At 37.2% G+C, this 26379-nt stretch overlaps 1 protein-coding gene across 2 annotated transcripts in view; it reads left to right on the top strand.

The window, feature by feature from the left end:
* The window catches only part of PLXDC2 (plexin domain containing 2), a 393562-nt gene that overhangs the window by 171551 nt on the left and 195632 nt on the right, over positions 1 to 26379 (top strand). For both annotated transcript variants that reach the window (XM_081040277.1, XM_081040276.1), the window contains one exon: positions 25988 to 26134. In XM_081040277.1, coding sequence (XP_080896403.1) covers positions 25988 to 26134 — 147 coding nt within the window. The remainder of the gene's footprint in view (positions 1 to 25987; positions 26135 to 26379) is intronic.

Genomic DNA, 26379 nt, shown 5'->3' with positions numbered 1-26379 from the left:
TAGTATGTGGTTGCAGAATCACAAAGCAGTGCAAAGGGAATGCTAAGATTAATCCTGAAGAAGCACACTAATTTGAACAAGAGTAAATTGAAATTTCCCAAACACATGTATGTGTCAGATTGGCTTCCACAAAAAATGAGAAGAAAAAAAAAGCATATGAGGAATGAGCTTGCAAAAGAGGAGAAACGCGTCATAGGTTAATCAGCAACCGGAAGAAGACCCTTATTCTGTAAAGATCCAGAATTAATGTAGGGACACGGTGTCACTGAACCAACTCATGAAAAGAGAATTAGACAGTAGCCAAGTATCAGGTATTTCTAGACAGTTTTGCAAAGATAAGCAGGGTCAAGACTTTAAAACTCATTTTTATATAGTGTGTCTTAGTCCCTTTGGGCTGCTATAACAACAGTGCCGTAAACTGGTGGCTTAAACAAATGCTAATTTCTCCCAGTTCTGGAGGCTGGGATGTCTAAGATCAAGGAACTGGCAGATTCAGTGTCTGATGAGAGCCCTCTTCCTTTGCAGACACCCATCTTTCTGCTGTGTCCTCATATGGCTGACAGGGCTAGAAAGCTCTCTGGGGTATCTTTTATACGGGCACTAATCCCACTGATAAAGACTCCACTCTCATGACCAAAAGGCCCCACTTTCTTATATGGTCACACTGGGGGCTAGGATTTCAACCCATGAGTTTGGGGAGACACAAGCATTCAGTTCATAACACTGTTAGGTGTTTGGGATTTGTCAGGAAGATACTGGGAAGCCACTGAAATATTTTAAATAGGGAGAGGAAAGATTGCATTGATGCTCCTAAAATACTGCTATGGGGGGGATGAGTGCGGATTGGATCAGACAGCCCAAATCTAGGAGTAGAAAGATGAATTAACATTTGATGAGGATTGTTGTAGAGTGACATGAGATAGTAGTTAGGGAAAAGGCTATGGGGTGAGCATACAAATTTGAGAAAGATTTAGATTTCTCAGCATTAACTAACATTAACCACTATGACCAAAGTTTTGCCCACTCTCCTGGCACTTGCTTGATTCTAAGGATTAATTACAGATCCTTGTCATTGTCTCCCCGGCAGGGTGGCCTGCCACAACTTTGACAGCAGCCATCTCATATGAGCTGGGAGTTGACCTTATGTCTTCAGCTCTGCATTGCCAAAGATTGTACGTGAACTGGCGACAAAATCTATTTCAATTTCTTCTGTTTTGGTAATTGGCAAAAACATGTGGTTTCAAACTTCTGATTTAATCCCATTTGTATTCTTCTAGAGTATTGATGAGGACTTTTAGCTTTCAAAGAAGAAAAATGCACTGAAAATAGTAAATCAGGCAGGACTTATCTGCCATTATTGCTCATCCTCTAAAAAGATAATGAGGATTAAAATAGAGTATCATATATCTTGATCAGTTATAGATTATTCTTAGCTTGACATGTCAGCTTTTTATTGAAACAAAAATGGAAAAAGATTCTTAACTGTCCTTCAAAGAGTTACTTAAAGAATAACTACATTATCTCTATGATGCTTCACTATTGGCTAATTAAGTTTACTTACAGGTATGGCCTGGAAATAGTCTTCAAAATGATGCATACAGATTGTAAAATTAGTGTTTTAGTCACATAATTTATTTGCAGAATAAGAATTACGTTTCAGAATGAATAATATACTTGTATTGTCCACATACAAAAAGAAATGTTATGTTTAACCTACCCTCACCAGGACTCTGAGATTAACTATAAGAATATTGCACTGAGTTTTTTCTACCTCAGTTTCCTAGCCATCTATGACGGCTCTGTTATATCCTCTGCCTCTCTTTGCATTAACTAGTGACAGTGACAGGGAACTTCTAATATGTATAGGGAACTCAAGGTAACTGTTAATCTGTTGAATTTGTGTTCTGTCATTGTGCAATCGTATGTTTCTTCTTTGCCCAGATTAACTTTCCACAGGACATTTAAAATACGCTTTAATGAAAATTATGCTTTTCAATAAAATTTCTATTGCAGCCTAATGTCATAGGTCTAGGTCTTTATCTAATTGATTTAAAAACTCAGCTAAAGAAACAAATCCATTGCTTCGGTGTTCCAGAACGTTTCCCGTCTTTATATGCTGAGCCAGAGTGTCAGGGGGAAGGAGCAAGTGGCCACTAGGTGTGGTGGGAGCTCGGGGGCAGACAGGTCGCAGGTGCTCAAGTCCCCTGTTCCCCTGGCAGTCATGGAGAGGTGCTCCAGGGAGGGATGTGTCCCATTTGCTTTTCCACTTTATTGGATGAACATGAGGAGGGCCATGCATGCACAGGGGAAATAAACACTTAAGGATCAAGCACCCAACAGTTCAAAGGTGCTAGAAAATGTCATCTGCCATTACCTGGGTTGGGGTCACCAGGTGCCATGGAATGTTGTCCTCAGTCAGGATCAGCCCATCTTCTTGCAGAGGGCATAACCTATTGTGGGAACAGAAACATAATTTTCCTTCTACCCTAGAAGTTCTTCAGGCTGGATTATTAATCAAATGAACAAGACACGTATTTAGTTGCTGGCTAGTGGTGGCAATGATTCAATAAGAATGCCCACCCTACATATTTTGAAATAATAACGTACTACTTAGAAGCAAGTAGAAGTAGACGCTTGGAAGCGGATTCCCCTTTCTTTACTATTTCTGGTAAAGACACCATTTCTAATAAACCAAACACTGTAGGAGCAAAACTATTAATTGGTTATAATGTTAAAGGTTATGTGCAACTAGATTTCAATAGTGGAGAATGCACTCTGAATGATATGTTCAACCTACGGGAGTTCAGGTGAGTTTTCGTAAGACATGAATCTGTTTCCAAATCAGAATCCGTTACTCTTTGCTCAGCACTCCCACTGTATGTGCATGCATGCTCTCACTTAAGGTACTTGCATACAACCTTGTCTTATGATGTGTGTGTTTGTGTGTGTGTTAGAGAGAGAGAGAGACAGAGAGAGAGAGACAGAGAGAGAGAATTCTGTGAAAAGGTGTAGACAGATAAGATGAATTAAGTCTACATCATGTGTGCTCATGAAACCTACCTAGTCTGTTCTATTTTGTATGTTTCCAGCTTTTTAGTAGCATGCTGGTACCTTTGATCAAGGTCTGATTGCATTTTATTAATCAAAAAAAGAATGTTAGTGAAGATGTTGCTAAAACCTCATCGTCATATCTACTAGAATGAACAGCATTCTCTTCGAGAATGCTCTCAAGAATGAACAGAATGACATTTGGTAAAACTTGTGTATTCAAAATGGATGTGGAGTTTTAATTTCAGGGATTTTTGCTTCCTGTTCATTTATCATAGAAGTTATCTTGTTTCACAGAACCATTTTTAGCATGAATGACTAGATTATTTTTCAGAATCATTTTAGCAATGAGATTGTGTGGTTCTAGATTATTTGTATAGCTTTTGTACAATGCGGTTCTCAGAAGAAACACATAAATGATTTGCTCTAATACTGAGTGTTTTTTCATGATATAGTATAACAATGTATTGCAATCTGATGGAGAATCCTATGTGGAAAATAATTTCCCATTGACTTTCCCTTAATTGTGTCAATCTTTTCAATAAATGTAACTTGTCTTTATTTAATGAATGAGTTGAATAAAACAAAACACTGGATATGAAAAAAATGACAGCTTAATAGGAGAAAATTACTAAATTTATTATGTATGTGTCCCGACCCGCGGGACACTACACGAGGGACCCCGAAGCACCTAGAAGGGAGGAAAATGGGAGACACAAAGACCGGAGACAAGACAGGAGTTCTGATCAAGTCTCTCTTTATTGCAGCTCAATCAGGGGTTATATACATTCTTCTGCTGGGTGGAGGGGCATTAACATAAGAAGGGTTGCCCCAGGCTAGCATCTTAAGCCATCCAGACACCCCCTACAGAAATGTGGGTGTTATCTAAAGACCCAAGTAACTTCCTCTATCTCATGCTTCTCAGTTATGTGATGGTGCCTTATAGGCACCCGCCCCCTACATGTATGTACATACACAGGTTTCAATAGAATTTTAGACCCCAGGACAGACCAGCAGACCCTGGGACAGACCCAGCAGTTAGGGCTTACATGCTCTCCTGGAGATAGTGGGGAGGGCTTGTGGTTTGGGACTTCACAGGGCAGGAAGGCAATTCATATGGAGATAGGAGAGCAAATGTTGGGTAAATAGATGTTTGCTGGGTCATATTTAACAATGGGACACAGAGAGGCCTTTGATCAAAGGGACCTTGCTAGGCTCCTCCCCATCTGTCACACTTAGTTCATATTAAACTATGGTTATCAGTGATGAAACTCCCTTCCTGGACCAGGTCTTCTATCTAAATTCCTTTTAGGCAGTTAGAAGGAAGGAGAAAAGAAACAGTGTTTTTTTCCCCCTGAGTCTTTGGTTTATTAAAATAATCGATATCCCAAAAGGCATATTTTGGGGTGGCCAACTCTGCTTCCCTTCACTATCTCCTCAGCTGTTGAACTGTCTCATTTCTGAGCAGCAAAGAGAGCTTCTGGAGTCATTCACTGGACAGTCCCATTCTATATTAATAGATTATGTTTTAAGGAGTAGGGTTTTTTTCTGTGATTTTTTTCCCCCAGAATCAGAAACGGAGTAATAAAGGGATTATGGCTCAAATACTAAATAGGTCTAAGTGGGTACCGGCATAACAATAGCATGATTTTTATTTCTACAACTGAAGGAATATTGGGGCCAGTACTTAATTTCCATGAAGACTTGCAGTATCATGAATCTGCCAGCTCCTATGACATGAACTTACTTAATTTTTAGAAGTACTAATACCAATTTGATACACTAAATCACACCAAGTTTTTGCCTTACTTAATCGAACAAATTAATGAACACTCTACAATTTAGCACCAAATCATTGAAAAAATAAGGAATATAGGCCTCTTGTAAGTAACGGCGTTCTGTAATTTTATGTGGTACCCAAAAATTTCTATAGACCTTTGTCAAAGGCGTCTCATGTAATTGTGACTTGGAAACACTTCCAAAGCTACACCTAAGTGGACCATTACAAATACAGAAGACATTTAAAATTTTCTGATTACTTAAATTTAAGGTGTGAAAAATTGTATTTCTGTTTTAAGCAATGATGTATAATATGATATACTTTGCTGAGTGCCCAGGGGACTTCTGCTATACTTTGTATTTCTGAAGCAATTTTAAGATAGACAAGGGTCTCTCTAAAACACAGCATGTGCATGTGTATCGCATTTGTCTTAAAGAAATTTGCTACTATGCTACTCTATTAAAAAAAAGGCATCAAATATCTGAAAATCATTTTAAGAATAGGTGATAACATTAAGAATGTAAACAGACTATCTTAAGTTTCTTTTTGTGCATCCCTAAAAGAAAAGTTTTCTGTTCATGTCCCAGCAATGCACAAATGGCCTGAATCTGTCTAGCATCAAGAGAAGAATTGAATTTTGCAGCCCTGGGGAACAGTAGTTTTGAGCTATTTTCTGTACGGTGTTTCAGGCCTGCGCTATTACATTGAAATAATAGTTTGTAATCCATGGTACTGAACTGAGTGAATGGATTAAGCACTGCTGAAACTATTTCTCTTTTATAAGTAATTTCTAGTTCTTTCATAAGTTTTGTTCATATGTTTACGCAATCTCTAGCTTAAAGGGCAAAGCTACAGAAAACACTAACATTCATCTTTTAGACAATCTCGGTCAATCACTTATCTATCTATCCATATTATTTTGGATTCACAGTGCTGATCCCACTTGTGGTCAAAGGAATGTGAAAGAAAAACTTGCAAAACAAATTTCTATCTGTTTAAATTAAAATTTTGACTTAACCACAACACCTTTTATTAAAAAGGTCCTTTAGGTATTTCTAAAACTAAAATTATTTCATCTCATGATAGGATTTTTCATTAAAAATAATGCTGCCTCACTTTTTAGGTTTTCATGAATTTTAATCTGGAAAATTTTATAATTTTCAAGGATGAATTCATTGACTTGTGATTCTCCAATTTTTTTCTCCAAGAAAAATTTAGTTTATAATATTCTCCAGTTTTCTTAGGTTATAGTGCTCTGCATAGTGTTCACATTTGTGGACATCTTTACTTTTTCTGTCATTTAAAACTAGTGTAGAGGAAAAAAAATCATTTTAAATTTCATGTTTTGAAAATGTTACAAGGAACATTGTAACTAACAAACCTTCAAATGGAATTTAAAAATTAATCTGTCTCCTGTAAATATTAGTAGTATTACGGAACGATCTATTATCTTAGAAACCAGGCAGAGACAATCCTTTTCTCTTTCTTAAATACCAATTGAACAAAGAATGACTTTTAATCTTTTTCTGTCCATTGAGTAATCAGATGTAATTTTACTATTTTTGCAAGTGAATGGAGTTAATATTTACCAGAATAGAAGATTGTCATGTTCAAATGGTAAAAATGCAAGTCAAAGAGTAAGAAAATAGTTTTATGAATAAATATAAAATTGTGCCAGACCCAAAATAGTATCTATTAGAAATATTTCTCACATTACTAATTGGACCTGATGAAAGTAAAATTATCTTCTAAAAGTAAACAAACTTTTTAGATAAAATTTTGTATATTCACTGTCACTCAAAAACTCTGTGGAAAGTAATATTTTCCATCATAAACCCAAGGAAATAAAATAATCAGTACATCAAAAGCTCCCCCTTCTTCACTCCTGCCCACAACCCATCCAACGTGCGTGTACTGCAGAAGACTTCAGCAAGAAGCTACAGCTCAGTTACTTATTGGTCCACCAAAATCTTAAGTGGAAATCAAAATCACTTTTGCCATGTGGTCAAAACATTATTTTGCCTGATTGAATAGTTTGCTGTGATCTGAGCGGATTTAGAATTTATTTGACATTGTTTGTGCAGTTTTGTTGCTAAACAATCATAACTGCGACTGCAAGGAATTTTTATTTTTAATTTGGCTTTGTAAAAGTGTATTTCTTAGCTTGTTATTAAAACGGATGTGAGGTTTTCTACATGCAATCAATCATTTGCATAAAAGGACAAAATAAAGAAAACTGCACTTTTATCTCCTTAAGAAAAATTTAAACACCTTCAAAGGGAATTGTATTTTTTTTCAGTTGCTGATCACTTGGGAATGCAAATGATAGTAACCCATAAATGACTGTGGAACTGTTCTTCCTGATTTTCTATTGTCTTTTTACACGTTGGTAATAAAGAATCTAGGAAGAGAAAATGATTTCCAACTTCGAGACAGTGCCTGAAACAGCAGTGAGTGAGTGAGTCAGCGTAGAAGCAGAATCTGGGACCAACATGAATTTTCTATTTTGTTCCTTTTTATTCTAGCACTACCAGTGCTTTCTCCAGTGACCTTCCTGCTGCTCAGTAGCCACCATAGCGATATATCAGTGTCTTCCTTTGGGCTGCATCTGCAAAATTAAAACTGAAGAACTTGGCATTATAGGTAGTGGTTTTGAAAATCCTATATACTGCTATATACTGGAGCTTTTTATCGAAGCCTAAATAGAAATTTTGGTAATTTGTAAATACATGTGTGTATGTATCTACATGTGTTTGTGTGTGTATGTTTTGTGTGGATGTATGTGCCCACACACATACGTGAGTGTGTATATCATTTCTAATCATGGTAAATGAAAATTACCTCTGTGTGAGAAAATAAATGGTGGCTTGGGTAGTCCCTTTACCAAATAACTAGTTTACATTTGAATTAGGTATCTTATTTCCCTGCAATACAGCTAGCATGTTTTCTTCCCCTCGTTGTTTATGGAAACAACAATAAAAACTCAACAGTTATATGGAAGACTGGCTAGGACTCCCTTTTGCTTCAGTGAATGCCTGAAGCTTTGATATGCTCTTTAGATTATGTCCCTGGAAGATGAGGAGACACAGTGAAAGGAATCAAAACATAATGGAGATTTTAAAAACAAGAGTAATCAAAAATTATGAAAACTGGAAAGGAGATATACAATGATGGGCTCATGACAATGGGGCAGCTAAAATGAGGCTCCCTGGTTCTCTCTCCTTTCATGTACCTCTTTCCCCTGATGGCCTTGCTCTCCTGTGTCTGGTTCAGGCATGGTGGTCCTTCTTCCTTAGTGGCAAATTTGCCCTCTCAGCCAAGTATTTCTCTTGACTAGCAACTCATGTACTACTAACGATGTGTGTAGTCTGAAACCATTCTGCTATGTCTCCATGACTGCAACCCCCTGTGAGAAGTAGTAGATTCTCTTATAGAATAAGGGAAAGGACCTTTGTATTTAAAGCACTGTTTGGCTATAAAAGTCTATGGATATCACTCCAAGCCATATAGCCATGAAACCATCAGACTATTTCCAAAAACCTGATCTAGGGAAATTTATCTCAGATTACAATGTCCATGAGGTATGAAACAAACCTGGATATTTTGTGGATGCTCATGAAACATCTATTAATTTGAAGCAAAGATTATTGGATTCAGGGAGAGTAATGTTTAACTGAGGGTTAGACATAAAACCCAGAAAGACAGAGATGCTTGAGTACCTTTTCGACCAAGAAAACCAAGACTCACTTGTGGCTTGGACTGTAAATAAAATAGAATGTGACAAGAACTAGAACTAGATGACCAACAAAAGCCTGGTATTATATTGGCCATGTCAACATTACAGTCAGTAATGAAGTGGGGTATGCCGTTCTAGTTTGTCCACCGGGGTTCTTTGAACGGCAGTACATTTGTTTTCTTACTCAAGTCATCTGAGTACACCTTTCTTCTGCAAAAGAAGAGATAGGGGATAAGAGAAAGTAAGGTGGTCACCAAAGTGCAGAGAGAAGGTTTCTCCCATGGCCCTGGTATAAAGCCCGTTTCCTCGGCACATTACCAGTGACCCATCGTTAGTGCCTATCTAGAAACCACGCTTGTGTCCCCTGAAGCCTCCCATCTACATGTGCTGATCGAAACTCATGCTACCAAATTTTCTCCCCATCCTCCTAAACTGTGTTTTTGAGGAATTACAGATTTGAGTCTGTCCACATACAAAATAAGAGTAAAATAATAGCTCTACTAGCACCATCCCTCCTAGGTGGTAGCATTTCTGGAGTCGAGCAAAGGGAAGCCACCCGCAGTGTGCAAAGGCAAGGGCACAATTTCAGGAAAAGTGTCTCTTCGGCATTAGCAAGCTACATCCTACTGTTCTTGCTTCACTCATTTTGCTTCTCCTGTGTCTGTTTTTAATCCACATCGCTGCCTTTCTCTCTGCTTCCCCCCTTAGGCAACCACAATTTGAAATGCTGAAAAAGCACACATGCCCGGAAACAGAGACAGAGAACAGAGAAGCACCTTAATGATTTCTGTCCATGATTGTGATGGCAGAAAACCTGAAGCCAATGCTGAAGCTTAAACTACTCACCTCGAATGCTAATTGCACTCCCTCAGTTGATGACAGGCATCATAGTTCTTCTAGATAGGCAGGGTCATTGTGCATCTAGGTAGGAAAAAGGAGGTGAGGCTCATGGAAACACTGGGCTTCCCAAGGTTAGGTACCCACTTACTCCTTGGTGAATTCTCCATGGCATCAGGCTTCCTTTAATAGAGTAATCTGTGTCTCAACCTCCCATACGGAATAAGAAGAGACCTATGTCCAAGTTCCTCTGTGATGTGATCAATCTGGAATTTCTCTTGCCATTTTTTTGATGGATGATGTATCTGCCTGTTTCTAACATGAAGTAATGGAATTCCAGTTTTAAAAATGGCTGTGTTAACCACTGTTTTGGATTGATTACTCCTTTTCGTTTCATATAAACTTCTTCCAAGCAGAGTTGCATATACTAGAGTAGGTTTCCACTTCCTAAATTACTAGCACATTCCAAATATGTTTCCCTGAGATTTCACAAAAATTGCCTTTATTGGGTTCTGAGTGTTCTGAAACTCTTTAATTCCCCATTTAAAGACAGTCACTGGGTTTACCTTCAGCTGGCAAATTTGAGTCTTTGGGGTCATGCTGGTAATAGTGCACATGTTAGAAAAGATGACAGCACGTGTGGCATGATTAATTTCAAGGTATTTTCTTCCTGGGTGTAGGAAAACCATGGGGTGTGGGGATTGAGACAGAACAGATGAGAATGCCCGGCTGCAGCAGACTGGGGCCATGTGGGAAGGTGCCAGGCCTTCTCGTTTCCCAAGCGATACAAACATGAAGTGCTGGCTCTTCGTTCATTTTTTTTCTTAATCACATGTGGACCAACAGTGATGGCAAAATAAAATCTGTCCACAGGCCCATGTATGCAATGAGCCAGCAGATGCTGTTGCTAGAATGTACCAACAGATCATCACATTCTCGATTGATATAAGTGTACTAGGCCATCTCCCAGAGAGCCACAGTACTTCCAGGAGCTGAGAGGTTCCTCACTTCATGTGTATTCACTTCAAAGGTAGCATTCTATGTGTTAAGTTGAATTCAGTCAAATCCAGGAGGATTCTTGGACCTACCTTCCAGAATTCTTCTGTCCTGCTTTTCCTCTATACTTACATTACAGAAGTTCAATCCAGGTCGGCTACTTCCTGATGCTCCCCAGGGAAAACACAGTATTGAAAACAAGAAGTACAAGATGGCTTTAGTAGTCTTACCTTCACTGGTTGTTTTGAAGGAAGTTGTCAATATTGTTTTCTTGTTCCTCAGAAATATTACAGTGCGTGAAATTGCACTCGTAGGAAATCTGCTTGGTTGATTGATTCGATATTCCAAATTTTCAAAATTAATGAGACATAATGAGAAAAACTTTTACAGATTCTATTAATTATATATAAATAATGCAACTTACACAATGATGTTTCTTCAAGCAATCAACGTTTTTGTTGTTGTTTTTCTTGGAAAATATCCCAGGAAGACAAACTTAGAAAGTCAAAGTGATTTGAAATATTGGCAAAAGGTTCAACTTTTAATAAGACAGAAGTGTGGTCTGGTTTGTGTCTATAACCAGCTTACTAAAAAAATTAATAAGAAATGAATTAAACTGACTCACCATGTATTTAATAGTATTCAGTATGTATAAAATAGCCATAAATATTCCTAAGTTGCACATTGATTTGGAGGGAAGAAAGGATGAAACTCAACCAAATAACTGATTCTTGAAGCTTTATATTTCTTTTCAATTTTATAACTTTCAACAGAAATAAATGGGACCTCACACAAAGTGACTGGGTTCAGCTTAGATTGTTGGCAGAACCAGGATAAGGACCCACATCGCCTGTTTCTGGGTTCTGATGCAGCCAACCATTTTCCATGCACCACCATGCTGTAGCACTGTCTTGATTCCTAATAACTGATGCCTGGTGCTATGGGCTGAAGTGTGTGCTTCCAAATTCAAAAGCTGAAGCCCTAATCCCTCAACCTGACTATATTTGGAGGTAGGGCTTTTAGGAGGTAATTAAGGTTAAATGAGTTCATAAAGATCCTAACCTGATAGGATTGGTGACCTTATAAGAAGAGGAAGAAGAGAGAGAGAGACCTTTCTCCCTGTGCACAACACTGAGGAAAGGCCAGGTGAGGACACAATGAGAAGGTTGCTGTTTGCAAGCCAGGGAGAGGGTTCTCACCAGAACCTGACCCTGCTGGCACACCGACCTCCGACTTGCAGCCTCCAGAACTGTGAGAAAATAAATTTCTGTTGTTTAAGTCACTCGGTCTATGGTATTTATGCCTCAGTGGACTAATACACATGATATGTGTGAAAAGATACTTTATTACATGACATTTTCTGAAAGGGGTCCTTAAGAAGTTTCCAACACTTGAACACCTAACCTTCCAGTCTGAACTTAACTATTCTTTAATTAAGGAGAATCTTACTCCTCTTCCATCATGTGCCTGGCTGCACAGATTGCCACAACACAAGTCTCTTATTGTATCTTCTTTCCGCTCATTTTCTCAGCGCATTTCCCAGTGAACTCTCTCTCTTAAAGTAGACAGTTCAGTTTACCAGACTGTAAACGTACTCTTTCTTCATTCACATGGACTCCTGTTTGTGGCGATGGAGAGATTCCTTAACCTCTTTTCTGCATGTATCTCTCTGTTCATTGTCGATTCTTTGTAAAAAATATTTCCTTAAAGGTCCCAAAGTTTTGGCTATCGAATTTTGGAAACTGAATTGTTTAGCTTAATCCCTTCATATCTCTACCACATTTTGCGTGTGTTTACAGAACTCCTCACAACTGCATACAACCTTCAATGAATATTAATACCCGGTGAGAAAATTAAACATCAGTTAAGATGCTTTTCTTTTTGCACCCAGACAATTCTATTTAGCATGAGACATCACATAAGGTAAAAAGTGTCCAAAGAGCTCTGACCCAAACAAATGAGTACCAGCCAGAGATAGGATATAGAAAGGAAAGGTGACAGAGAAGACAAAAAACTAATCTAGAGCTTTTTGTGAAAATTCAGATTGATCTCAGGTTATTTCCTATTTGAATAGCAAATGGTTTAGTCACCAGTTACTTCAGGGAGTAGCTATATTTTTAAATATAGCTGAACTAAACATAGTTTAATTAGAGTTAAAATAATGTGAGATATTAGAAAATACATTTCTTATTCAAATACATGTTAGGGACAGGTTGTCCCTAACAACCTTTGCTCAATGTATTCTAATGGTAATTTTACCCTGTCTTAAGAGCAAAAATTTTGTTTTTGACACCCTGATTTACTATTTTCTCATCCTTAACTAAATATTTTATCCCTGAGACATACACCTGTGAATCCTCATTCTGACCTCCTTGCAGACTAAGGCCACTTCCTCTGTCATCCAGTGGGCTCTTCCCTATTCACTTCTCACATGACTTGACCTAGAGACCTCAACCATTTTGATCTTTCTCCATAGCCACGTTTTATTTATTTCATTTATTATAAAATGCTGACCTCACAATTATACTCAGCAAGAATTCATCATGAAACTATTACGTATCTAGTAGCAGACTAGCAATTGTTGACTTATTATTAGTGTAATGATATAAATTTATTTATAAACTGACATTTAGGAATTCAGAATACATTTTTTTCACAAGGTAAAATAATAAGATTCCTAGGTTTCATCCATTTATTCATTTATTCATGCAACAACTATTTAATCAGAGCTTGTTGCTAGTATTATTTTAATAAGTAAAGCAGATATGAACCATGCCTTCTTGGAGCTTATACTAGTGGGGTGGATAGAAATAACCTAATTAAATAAATATAGAATCATAAATATGAAGGAACAAAGTGGATGATGAGAGAAGTAAGGATTATTAGCTGAAGTGTGAAGGGCCTTCGAAGATGAGAAAGTTGGGGAAGACATATCCAAAGAGGTGAAGTTTATGTTGAAACATTATGGTGGAGTGAGGAGGGCGGAACATTCTAGGTGAGGAAAGCAGCATTTTGAGAAGGTGGTGAGGGGTGGGAGGAGATAGATATATTCCAGGAACTGAGAGAAGGCCAAGGTGAGTGAGAGAGGGGCACAAGAAGGGATGGGAGAATGAGGCTGAAGTCGGAGCTCAGACTCTGAAAGCCATGTGAGGGAGTCTGCTTTCCTCTGGGATCTGATGTGCTACTCCATGGACACCTTGACCCCCAAGGGACCCTCAGAGGCTGCTCTCTGCAATAAGGATTAGAAGATTAGACACATATGAACAAACTCCACCACCCCATACCCTGGTTTGAGGATTCAATGTGGCTCCCTATGCCTGCACCATAGCCCATCAGCCACTTATAGGCAACCAGGATGATCTTAGGAGTTCATTAGATCCCTGTACCAAGAAGGAGAAATGGCAAGCACATGCACATATTCATTTGCTAGATTATTACCATTTTCCGGGGTAAGAAGAGTTTTGACTTTGACAATAGAACCCTTGTAACTTCCCTAGAGCCCTTGTGAATAAAATATACTTTGTCAGAGTATGAGAAATTCTTTAGGCTCTAGCTCAGCAATTTTATGACCAATACTTTCGATTGAAAAGGGGAAGGCAAAAAGCACTGTGGCAGTGGTCTCTGGAGTTTGGGTATCATCATAAAACCAAAATGAAAAAAAGAAAACAACAAAAAAACATTAATGGTTTCATTTGAAAAGTAAAGGCATTTAAATATGTCTATATTATCCACAACCCCTATTGTTTCAGAAAAAGAAATCATTAAAAAAGAAATAGAATGTGATAGAATAAATGATAGGTGAATAAATGCATCGTTTTAAAAACTTGCCAAATTATCCTAGATTTCCGCCCCCCACATTTTACTGTTTGAGAATCACCGTATTATGACTTATTTACTGTGGATCTAAAACATTTCTCTAGATCATAAATGCATTGATAAGTATGCAAGCAACAATTTTTTTTACATAGCCACTCTCCAGAGCTCCTTTATTTAAAAGATTAACCTGCAAATGATTTTATTGCTTAATAAGCTATTCTGGGGGAAATGATTGTTTTTAGTGTTCAAAGCAATCTCTTTGTTTTGCTTCCTTGGCTTTGAAAATTATGCCTGTTATTCCCTACATGTTTTGCAAACCATTGTTGGCATTATTTTTGCAATAAAAACCTCTAGACCATGATAAGTTATATAAAAATCTCTGCTACACCAGGGGACCAAATATGTGTGGGATTTGAGAAACTGTCCTACATATTGGACTGATTACTTACTTATCAATTATCAAGTCAAATCTCCTCGTGCAAAGACCCGGATTGAACTTCAGATTTTATTCTGGTTGTAACAGAATACTGATGCTATTCGTTCATCCTGTTCTCACTAGTCTGAATCCAAGGAATATTTATTACATTCTTTGTTCTCTGAGTGAACATTAGAACTTTTTTCCTCTTCCTCCTCCCCACTGTCTCTATCTTTACTCTCTGGGGTAATAATGTTCATTCCAGAGGAAAACTGAAGGATAACTTTGACACACTCTTGTCTTCATTTTTCCCCCCAGTTTGTTTTTACTGTTTTCACCATTAAGTAATATTCTGAATTGCATCCACAAATTAGCTGAATTCATTTTAATAACTGATGACTATTCTAAACAACTGTCATTGACATTGTAAATTAGTGGAGAGAGCTACTTAGATATTGAAGTCCAGGCAGAGGAAGTCCGTGAGCAAGTGAAAATTTTCCACTTATATAAGTATTTGCATACAAATAGAATTCTAAAGTAAGAACATTCAATCAGAAGTTCCTGTCCTGGGTTCTTTGTAACTTTTCATTTGAAATACACAAGTATATCAAGTTAAATTTCCCAAAGCGAACTCTAACCTCCTCCTAGTAAGTGCTATTTATAACTAGTATTGTATTTGGCAAAGTCATATTCAATTTACCACTGATTAAGTCTGCACTGCACGCTTACACAAAGCCTGATCGGAATACATTCAGACTGACTAATGATCTTTAAAATTGTGTTGATATCTCAAAATAATACAGCATGTCCATTACACTTTTGAAGTTGAGTTATCTTGAAATTTGCTTCAAAGCTAGTATACCTGGGGGTGGAAAACACATAAACGTTACATTCAAATTAATACATCAAAAACCAGGATATGAGGATTCCAAATTTATACTATTTGGGACATGTACAGATGGAACCTATGAAACATTCCAAAAACATCTCGGAAATTCTCCAGACCTGATATCCATTAAGGAAGAGAAATCTGGACTCAGCCTTCTTTATTGAGGTCAATTTCAGGAGGGTTAGAACTCTCAGGGTTGCCATTTCTAAAATAAATGGACTGTTGATTACTCCAGCAGTTCTCTGGAATGTAAACCTTGCTGTGTGTAGTTTGGAAAGTAATAAGTTCAACATTTAAAGACATGAAATTCTTAAATTTTGATAATCTCTCTAAGGATAAATTGAATTTTTTTTCCTAAATTCTTTGTTTTGGGCATGATCACATAAAAACAGAACATGTTCAAGTTGCAAATTGGAAATTTCAGCTAATGGAGGATATCTGCTCTTGTCCACTGTTTCCCAGACATCTGCACACCCCAGTCCAGATTCCAGAGTAAGAACTGGGCTGTGGAATTTTTAAAGATCTCCAGGTAATTCTCATGTTCAGACAAGCATGGGGACCACTGCTGAAGTTCAGAGGCATTCGTTAGCTCATGGCATTGTCCCACCTTGAGCATTTATTCAAGTTCAGTGAGAGAAAGATAGAAATCCGGGCATCACCTGACTCTGAGAGGTCTTTTAATTACATCTGGTTATTTTAGGTCCTGTTTCTGTGACCTATGGTATGCACTGTATTTGGAAAACAAAGATAATATTTATTATTTATTTCCTCTATCTGTTTTCTAGCATTTAAAATGACATGTAGATACACCAAGTTCTGCTTTATCAAGCTAACTGGTACCAGTTACTCTGAACTGTCCAGGGTGTCAGGTTGTCCTGACTAAATTAAATGGTGAGCGTCATTTTTGGGTGTTTTTCTCCTTCTTAAATACTGGCAAGTCTTGCGGATTTTTCAGCCTGTTTCGGGATAGTCTCTTTCCCTCTTGTTCTTCCTGTTGGGAGCTGTTATGATTTTATTCTTGACTTTTGCAATAGCTTCCAAACCAATGTCTGGTTCTAACCTCTCCCTTCTCCAGTCCGTCCTATTATCTAAATTGTTCTTCTCAGTCCACACGTAATCAATTACTTACAGTGCTCTCACTTTACACAGAATCAAGTTCACACGCTCTAAACTGATATTCAATTGTGTGGTCTAAATTCTACATATCTAACTATACTTACTTCACATTACTCCTTTGTATGTGCTTGTTCTACTTAGTTTCCGTAGTCTTCTTAGGTTTTTTTTGCTTGTCCCCGTATGCTCAGATGAGTTCTTCTCTCTGGAATGTCCATCTCAAATTCCAAATCATTTTTCAAGGCCCAGATTAAATACCATGACTCTATGATTCCCACCCCCTTTTTTTAATCACTAAAACTGAATGAGGTATTCTTCTTTGAAGGGTTATAGATCTGACTTTGTCACTGGGACCGCAGTTACCTTATACCAATTTGGAATAGAGACATTTCAGCCTGCATTCTCTCACTCTGTCACAGGTTTCTGAAGACCAAAAACTTTGTTGTAAATATCTTTTACCCTTCTCAGCACAGAGCTCAAGGCCTCCCCCATACATAAGCAGTGCATCCTAGATACTTGTTAGCTTGAATGAGTGACACTTAAAAGAAATGGTTGTAAATAAACTGACCGTTTACAGCATCTTCTGACATTAGACTATATTCTCTTGAGTATTTGACCTGTATGTATTTTTCTTGGGGTCTGTCCAGCTAGTTCTTAGGAAAGTGAGAAGCTAATATTGTAACACCGATTTTCCCCCATGTGTTTTTGTAAGGCAGAAGGAAAACATGCTTCTCAGTCTGCACTGAAATAAAATCTTTTCTAGCTATATTATAATTCTATTGCAAGATATAAATGCAGGCCTTACAGATCCGAAAGGGACTTGTTCTGCAAAGTTAGCGCAACCATGTTATGAAAATATTTGTTTGAATCTAGCACTGGTAATTTTAAAATGAAACTACTTGACAGATTGTGTTTTTCTTTTTGCTTCTTTATTTTTAACGACCCTTAAAATGATCGTGGCCTCTCTCCCTTTGGCCTCTCTCTCTCTGCCCTTGTTTGACCTCCCCATCAGTGACTTAAAATTAAGTGAGTTGGCAATAAGACTTTCCTTCTCCTAAGATGTGATCCTAGAAGAATTTATCATCCAAAATGGGCTTTTAAATTCTTATTTAGAAAGCAGTAGGAAGATTTACTTTGTTAAAAGTACCTCTGTGCCAAATGAAAGTACTGTTATGGATTTTTTTTTTTTAATTGAAGTTCCCTGAGAGTATTGTCAACATGGTCTCTCAAGGAAATGGGAATGATACAGTATCTCCTGGCGGAGAGGGGGCAAAGTAGCTCTATATTTACACTTAGCAGCACAGCTCGACTACTCGGGAACAGAAAATCTGGATATCGTGGTAGGTTGAAAACGGCCCCAAATTCCTATAGTTCTTCCCATAAAGAGGTAGCACCTGTCTTCCCACCTCTTGAATCCAGGCATCCAGGCCATGTCTCGTGACCTGTTCTGATCTAATGAATAGGACATTAGAAGTCGTGCACCTTGTAAGCAATGCCTCCAGAGGCCTTGCAGTTTCCACTCTTACTCTCTTTGATTCTATTCACTTGTGACTAACCCGTATCTAGCCTCGTTAGGAAGGAGATGGCACATGGAGACAGAGACCCTAAACATGTAACCAAGGGCATGTGGGCTGGCCAGCCCCAGCCAACATGTGAACTGGCCGCAACCCAGCAGTGACCCAGCTGACACTAGAACCGTAGCGTCTCCCAGCTGAGCCCAGTCCACCTCAACAGAACCCTGAATGTTGGGAATCCAGAATCCTGATGGTTGTTTCAAGCCACCGAGTTTTGGCTTCTTTGTTAACCAGCAATGGAACTACTGCTAGACGTGGCTTGGGCGTGTTTGGCTTGGGCTTGAACATGGAAATTTCAAGAAGAATAAAATGAATAGTGAATACAGTGTATTTATAAATAAATTGCATTGGTTTGTATGTGATCTTCTATTTCTTTCTTGCTGTTAAGAAAAATCCACCACCATGCCATCTTTTCAAGGAGGTAATAAAACCAAAGAAACACTCCTTGAGAAATATAAAGAAGCACTAACATCATGTAAGTACTGAATGTCTTTCATGTACCAGACATTGTCTAAGTCCCAGAATGCAGCAGTGAACCCAACAGAGAGAGAGGGAGAGATATTTTAAACGAGAGTGGGGGGGAGTGATACAATTTTTTGAAAGTCTGATAAAAAAAACATTCTTATCAAGGAAATTAAAGCAGACTCAGAAATAAAGCATGACAGAATAGGAGAGGCTCATTTCAGTTGCGTAACATAGCAGGTGCACAGTAGGCTGCTGGGGCACTCTGGTGTATTCATGGGACAAGGAAAACAGCAGGGTTGGTGAACAGTGTGTGATGGATGGGTAAAGGGAAGAGATGGCTGTGTCAAGCAGTGTTGGTATAGACTTTGGATTTTATTCTGTGATTGGAATCCTCATTAGAATGGAATGATATGATCAGATTTCTGCCTTTAATAGGATTAATTTAAAAAGGATTACTCTACTCTGTGGAAAATAAATTGAAAGGAACCAAAAGGAGAGGCAGGGAGACCAGTGAGTGAGCTATTGCATGAAGCCTGATAAGTAGCTTCCTGGAAACAATTTGACCAAATCTAATTTTTTTTTTTGAGGTTCTAAAAATTTTAATACCTGAAAGGTATTGTGTAAATGAAAAGAACACAGACTTTGGAGTTATACAGAACTGTTTTGATATCCCTGGGATTTATGTGATATCATGCAACCTACTCAGTGTTTCTGAGCTTTAGATTCTTTGTAACTCATCGAGTTGTGGTAAATACATAATGTATATTATTACGTGCCAAGCTGAGAACTTGGGAATAGTATATGCACATATAAGTGGTAGCTACACTTATTAACCAGTTCTCATAAATACATGATTAACAATTTATTTAGTTTTAAAGTAAACGATTTAGACAAAGACCAACCACCAAAAATCCAATGATAGATGGTCAGATAGCGCAAATGAATTCAATATGGAATATTCAACTGATATTTGAAAATTCATGTTTCTGGATGTTAGTACCATAAAAATGTAGAATGTCTGATTTTTTTTTTTTAATCTGCGATATTTATGTCAACAAAACAAAAGTAGTTCCTAATAGCACTTTATAATTTCCAACATATAGTCACATGTTCATCTCAAGGACTTAACCAGAATGTTGTGATATGACTCTTTTTATTCTGCGTCCATTTCATCATCTTGAAAATAGAGGCTCAGAAAGTTAACGTTGTTTACCAAATGATATCTAGAAAGGAAAATCAGCATTAGGTTGTGATTCTAAGTATAAGTGACATCAAACCTCCTGTGGCAAAATTTCATTCACAGTGTATTTATCACTGCCTAACTCTAGAGGCTAAAATTTTGACAACATGGGAAGATAGAGGAAAAGAAAAATAGAATGGAGAAAAGTTTTATTCTTTGACAGTAAGAGAGGAATAATATGAAAAATCTACCCAATTAAAAGTATATTAACCTGTCAGTTGAAATACCAGACTGGATACTTGGGGGATAGTAATTTCCCTTAGAATTGAGAATATTGGCCAAATAGTTACCAGTTGGTAGAGGGAAACCATCCAACTTTTCTACAAATGTTGGTTATGTGAAAATTTTCAACTGAGTTATAATTTTTAAAAGTTGATCCTGTGTAATTTTTTCCATAATCTTTTGAAATTATAAATAGTAGTCATTTCTCGTGTTTTTTTTTTTTTTCCTAAGAACTAGGCCAAGACAGAACTGTGTGGATTTTCCAAAAGTCCTCCTATATTAGAAATCTTGAAAGGCAATTTTGATTAGTACTAGAAAATGACATGAATTTTCAATGCTAATGTATCTAGGTCTTTTTTTACAAATCCAAACTTAATAAAGAAACTGTACGGGCTATGTACCTGATTGTGTCCTTACAAATGTCATATGTTGAAGCCCAAACCCCCGTGGGACTATATTTGGAGACAGGGCCTTTACAGAAGTAATTAAGGCTAATTGAGGTGGGGCCCTAATCCAATGGGATTGGTGCCCTTAGCAAAGCAGGGGGAGGCTCTAGAGAACTTTCTGTCTCCACCATGGGAGGACACAATAATAAGGCGAGCCAGGAGAGCTCGCACTGAAAACCAAATCAGCCAGAACCTTGATCTTGGACTTCTCAACTCCCAGAACTGTGAGAAATAAATTTTTGTTGTTTAAGCCCTCTCTGTCCCCCTACCCCCACAATCAATGGTATTTTGTTATGGTAGCGCTACATGACTAATACAGTATGTATACAGTACCCAAGCTTCAGCCCCATTATAGATGCTAAATCTAAAACAGAAATGCTGATCCTTTTAAACTATGATTTTTTTTTATCAGAAAATTTAGAGGCCCTCCACACAATTGTTGTTTCTTTCCAGTTGATTGTAAAAATATACCATACCAAAAACTTCATTGACACTAAAATCAGTGGCACTAAAATGATCACACATTTACCCAGCACAATATATTGTGCATTTGAAAACTAGTGTACACATAGGCAAGACCTGTGACTTATTCAGAGTGCATGGGTGACACACAGTATTCTCAGAGATTGTTATACCCCTGCAACAAGTCTGTGAATTTGCCTCTGATCTTGGAGCTAATCTACAGTTTATCAACAAAGATGATTAAATACCTGTTGAATTGGTGCCATACTGTACAGGTGCTAAAACTGGCTACTTGTACAAGCTCTTCAAACTATACTTTTATTTCTTTTGATGACTATCACTTAAACAAAGCAAAGAGTCTTCTGCCCCATGCTTAGTAATTGCTTTCTATTTATCTCAGTGGCTTTAGGGTGTCAGAACCTTGGCTGAAAGGCACGTTAACAGACAACCTCATTCAATTCTCTCTTATCATGAGCAAAGTCCAGAATTTATAGTGGCCTTACTTAAAAGCAGAAACTGTGCTTCAACCCAAATCTTCTTTGAGCTACATAATTTTAATGCTAATTTTGTGTGTTTTCATAGAAAGCTCATACATATTTTAAAATTTTTTCAATTACATATTTTTTGCTAGGTGTTTTGGAGCCCTTGAAAACTACATATAAATTGGCAGGGTACATTGTTAGTGGCCACTGTTTCGGGATCTCTTGCTCGTATTTATAAAAGATAGATTGGGATGTTATAAATTCACTCAAAATTGCCCCCAGCCTTTTCTCTCTCCACGCTAAGAATGGGAAGAATCTCTCAGGTTCAGTCTCGCAAAGCTTAAAGTTTTCTACCAGGGGCAGATAAAAGTATACTGTATCCGGGTAGAAAAGAGGTTCTGCTTTGTTTAATAAATATATCAACTTAAACACATAACAACATGTCTCAAAATGCCTGGAGATCTAGACAATCACGGAATTGAGCTATACAGCCTTGATTTTTTTACCGTTTCGGAAGATCACAAATAAGTATATCGTGCTTTGTTGGCCATACCTTTCTGCATAGCACGACAGTTTCCTCTGTTTCCTTGTTACTGGAAAAATGGAAACTTTTTTACAATGGAAAAATTGCTTGAATCCCAGATTTTATGTATTTTATGCACAGATTTTATGCACAATAATCTGACTTCACAATAATTTCTCTCTCTCTCTCTCTCTCTCTCTCTCTCTCTCTCTCTCTCTGTCTCTCTCTCTCACACACACATACACACACACACACACACACACACACACACACACACTCAACTAATCTTCCATTCTTGGAGGTCACTGAAACTCCTGTGAAGAATTAATGAAAGAAAGCATGCCTGTAAAGAGTCATAGACGAGATATAGGGGTTTAGACCAATCTGCAAATAGATTAAGTAGGTTTTTGGTGCATGTCCTCTGTTTACAGCTGCACATTTCCAGGCATGTTTGAGAAACATGGATTTATAGGACTTATAGCTACCTACTGTGCCATCTACTTTCAGTAACAGTTGGTTTCCTAAATGAATTGGCAACGAGGCATATCACAGTAGTGTTTTGTTTTACTTTCTGTGGTGTTAGAAATAGTTTGCTTTTGAAAAGAAAAGGAAAATCTTTGTGCCTCAAGTGGCTTTTGACATCTTTTTAAGTACCATTACTCCTATAAAGAACAAGATGTGGTTTGAATGATTTAATAGAGCTAAGATGTCACATTTTTAGACAGCTATTTTGTGGCTTTCCTGAATGAACCAAACATGTCTCCCTGGAATTGAACAATGTGTGTCTGTAAATTTCTAGGTAAACAATAAATTGTCTTCCGTTTTGAATAAAAGTTGCCATGACAATTGGCAAGCTTGGGCTATAGAAATCAAGCACCAAGCTCTAGTCTTTAGCTTTTCAATGTTTTCAAAGATGTGACATTGTTTTAGGCAACTCCGATTTAAGTAAAATGAGGTGTATTTTCACATAGCTGTATCAGTGATTGTAATTTGGCAAACATTGTATGTGTTTTTGCAGATAGTCTGTTATTTAAGCATAACGATATTCTTATTTTGTATGTTAACTTCACGACTATGTCTTGATTAATTACAAAGTTCCAGGGGTTAAGGAAAATACCAATGTCATTTTAGATATGTTGATTGCAATAATTATATTGAATTCTATAGTTAAAGTCTGAAATTTGAAGAATATCTATTTGGTAGTTATGGGAATTTGGCATAATCACAGAATGTTCCATTATTCACCTAAAGATTACATCTTTGACTTTAGTATTGCTGAACTTTTTATAATAATTCTAGCAATAGGGAAAAAAAATATTTTTTTTATTTAAATTCATTGACTGTTTCCTCCAGAACCACCCTTTTATATGATTCATTGAAAAATTAAATGAGTCATTATCATGTGTTATGCAGATTTGATGACTTCTGGCAGGACAGATTGGGGTTTCCATTCCTGCTGTGTGATTGGGTAGAATACCAGAATTACATGGGAGATGTTAGTTATCAGATCTATAACTTTCTCAATAAGGTTGCCTTGTTCAATGTTCCTCAAGTGTTTTGGTTTGGTTTGGTTTGGTTTGGTTTGGTTCGGTTCGGTTCGGTTCGGTTCGGTTCGGTTCAGTTCGGTTCGGTTGCAAGTTAGGGAAACTTGTTTGTCAGGATTCTCTTGAATGACAATTACTGAACTAAAGGGATTGTAACAATAAAAGAGATTTAATGGTTCATCTAGGTGAACACGCCCAGGAGTAGGTCACACATAGATGTACTTGACCAAGGATCTGGCTTTTTCTCTGCAGTGATTCTGGTGATGTCCTTATCTGTGTTAGTTTTGCCCCAGGCAGGATTTCCTCATGACAGCACGTGGTAGCAGCACGTGGTTCCATGTCTCAAACCTACACATCTCAACAATAAGGATAAGGGAAATCATCTCCTCTCTACCAAAACTCCTCGATGTCCCACTAATTGTGTGTTCATGATGCCACCAGCCCTTGTGGCCACTGGAGTGACATGTGCAGAATGGCTGATGTCCAGTGTCAACGAGGGTACCCACCTCGGAAGTCTCCAGTGTGAAGGACCAGGCTACAGGGAGGAGTTGAATACCTGCTGGAGACACAACCACATTACTTGTTACCCTCCTAGAACCCAAACAATTAGTGTGTTACTTAATCTTCTGAAAGGAGTGCTGGAAAACCACTGGGACATCAAAGCTTTCTTGGGCTACATGGAATCTTATTCCTGCTTCTTTCTTTGTATCTCCTCTTTTTCTGCTTTCTCTGCAGAATGTTCTTATCTTTCATCGTGGGTGTACACACAATTTATATGTGATACCCAGAGTTTAACTGGAGTTTTACCTAGGATCTTTATTTTTGAATCTCATTGTTAATATTTTATCACTGTTCTCAGTGTTTACATTTAGGATCATATTCTTTCCTCTAGTCATGTGGCAAAAATCTGTTTAGAATATTGCTTAGAACATTCCTTTCCTTTTTGTAATTAGTTTTATATATATCTAGCCTCATGACTTGTGAAAAGGTATATGGGATTCTTGTTTTGACAGGATATCAAGAATTCTGTTTTATTTAACTAGCACTTAAGTAATAAATGCATTAGACAAAATTCACATTCCAAACTTCAGTATTCAAATCATAGACTATTCACTAAACATTATTCTTACAGAAACCTGAATGTTTTAAAAATACATTCTATCTAGCAGACTCCTCAAATTAATAAGCACAATTACATTTCATGGTTAAAAACAAAATGACGGCAATTTGAATCAGTCAAGAATCATATGATTTTTCTGGGTATTCCTCAGCAGCATTGTCTTTTAAAACACTAAATCTCTTCAGTGAGTGAGAAACTTGAAATAAAGGATTCTGTGACAGGTACCGTGGTGATATCAATCAGAATCAAATAAAAGTAAAATTTAATAATCCAAATTATAGAGAAAAAATGTATCATCTCTATTTCTAGGATCATTAAATAAAAGCAGGCCCTAATATAACCCTAGTTTTAGAGAAGAGAAGTTTAAATGTGTTGTCACTCAGTAGTAATTATGCTTCAGATTTTCAGTAAGTAGTTCCAAAAGCGACATGTTTGTTTGGGCAGCAATTAGATCCCTGACATGACTGTAATAAAAAGACTGTTGTACACAGATTATGCTGTTTTCTCTAAGTATTTCTTTATTTTTAATTTAACAACTTCTTCTAACGAGACATTAATTTAATATTTTTAAATCTAATTCACTTAGAGGTTATTTAACTCCTTTGTCTATTTTGAAGAATACTAACATTTCTAATTTCATAGGATCATTTTTTGTTTGTATTTTAAGAATTTTAGGGACAATGTCTCTGTTCTTTTTTCACTTCTTTTGACAATTGACTTTTTTTTCTTTTTAGTGGAACTCTCTATAACCGTAAATTATATAAACTGGGTATTATTGACTTAATTGCTTCCTTTTTCTAACTTTATTGAGATATAATTGACATGCAACATAGTGTAAGTTTCAGGTGTACAACTTGTTGATTTGGTACATTTATTTATTGCAAAATGATTACCACCGTAGTGTTAGCTAAGACCTCCATCATACCATGTCATTATCATTTCCTTTTTGTGGTTAGAACATTTCAGGTGTGCTCTGTTAGCAACTTTCAAGTATATAATACAGTATTAACTAGTCACCATGATGTACATTAGATCCCCAGAACTTACTCACCTGATAACTGGAAGTTTATACCCTTTGACCAACATCTCCCCATTTCCCCAAAACCCCAGCCCCTGGTAACCATCATTCCACTCCCTTTCTACAAGTTCAGCTGTTTGAGATTCCACATATGAGAACATATGGTACTTGTTTTTCTCTGACAGATTTCATTTAGCATAATACCTCCAAGGTTAATCCATGCTTTCTGTTCTTGATGTGCATTATTCTCTCTTATTACAGGAGGACACAGATCATAATTACTATATATCTCGGATATATGGTCCATCTGATTCTGCCAGCCGGGATTTGTGGGTGAACATAGACCAAATGGAAAAGGACAAAGTGAAGATTCACGGAATACTGTCCAATACTCATCGGCAAGCTGCAGTAAGTGCCTTGACATTTTGAGTTTCTTTTTTTCTGCTGTAAACAAATTTTTGCTTTAATTGGCATATCAATGTTGTTTTATGATCACTTTTTAAGTATATTTACTTCTGCAATTTAGATTAATAATTGCATATAAGATATTAAAGAAAATGAAAAAAATATTTTGAGAAGTCACTATTAATTTAACAATTAATTAAATAAATTAACCATTAATTTCCCTGGTGAGAGGATGACTTGCATTTTCA

This window comes from Rhinolophus hipposideros (genome assembly GCF_964194185.1).
Source record: "Rhinolophus hipposideros genome assembly, chromosome: 1".
Taxonomy (NCBI): domain Eukaryota; kingdom Metazoa; phylum Chordata; class Mammalia; order Chiroptera; family Rhinolophidae; genus Rhinolophus; species Rhinolophus hipposideros.
The sequence above is the reverse complement of the archived record's forward strand: the minus strand, read 5'-3'. Positions and strand labels throughout refer to the sequence as shown.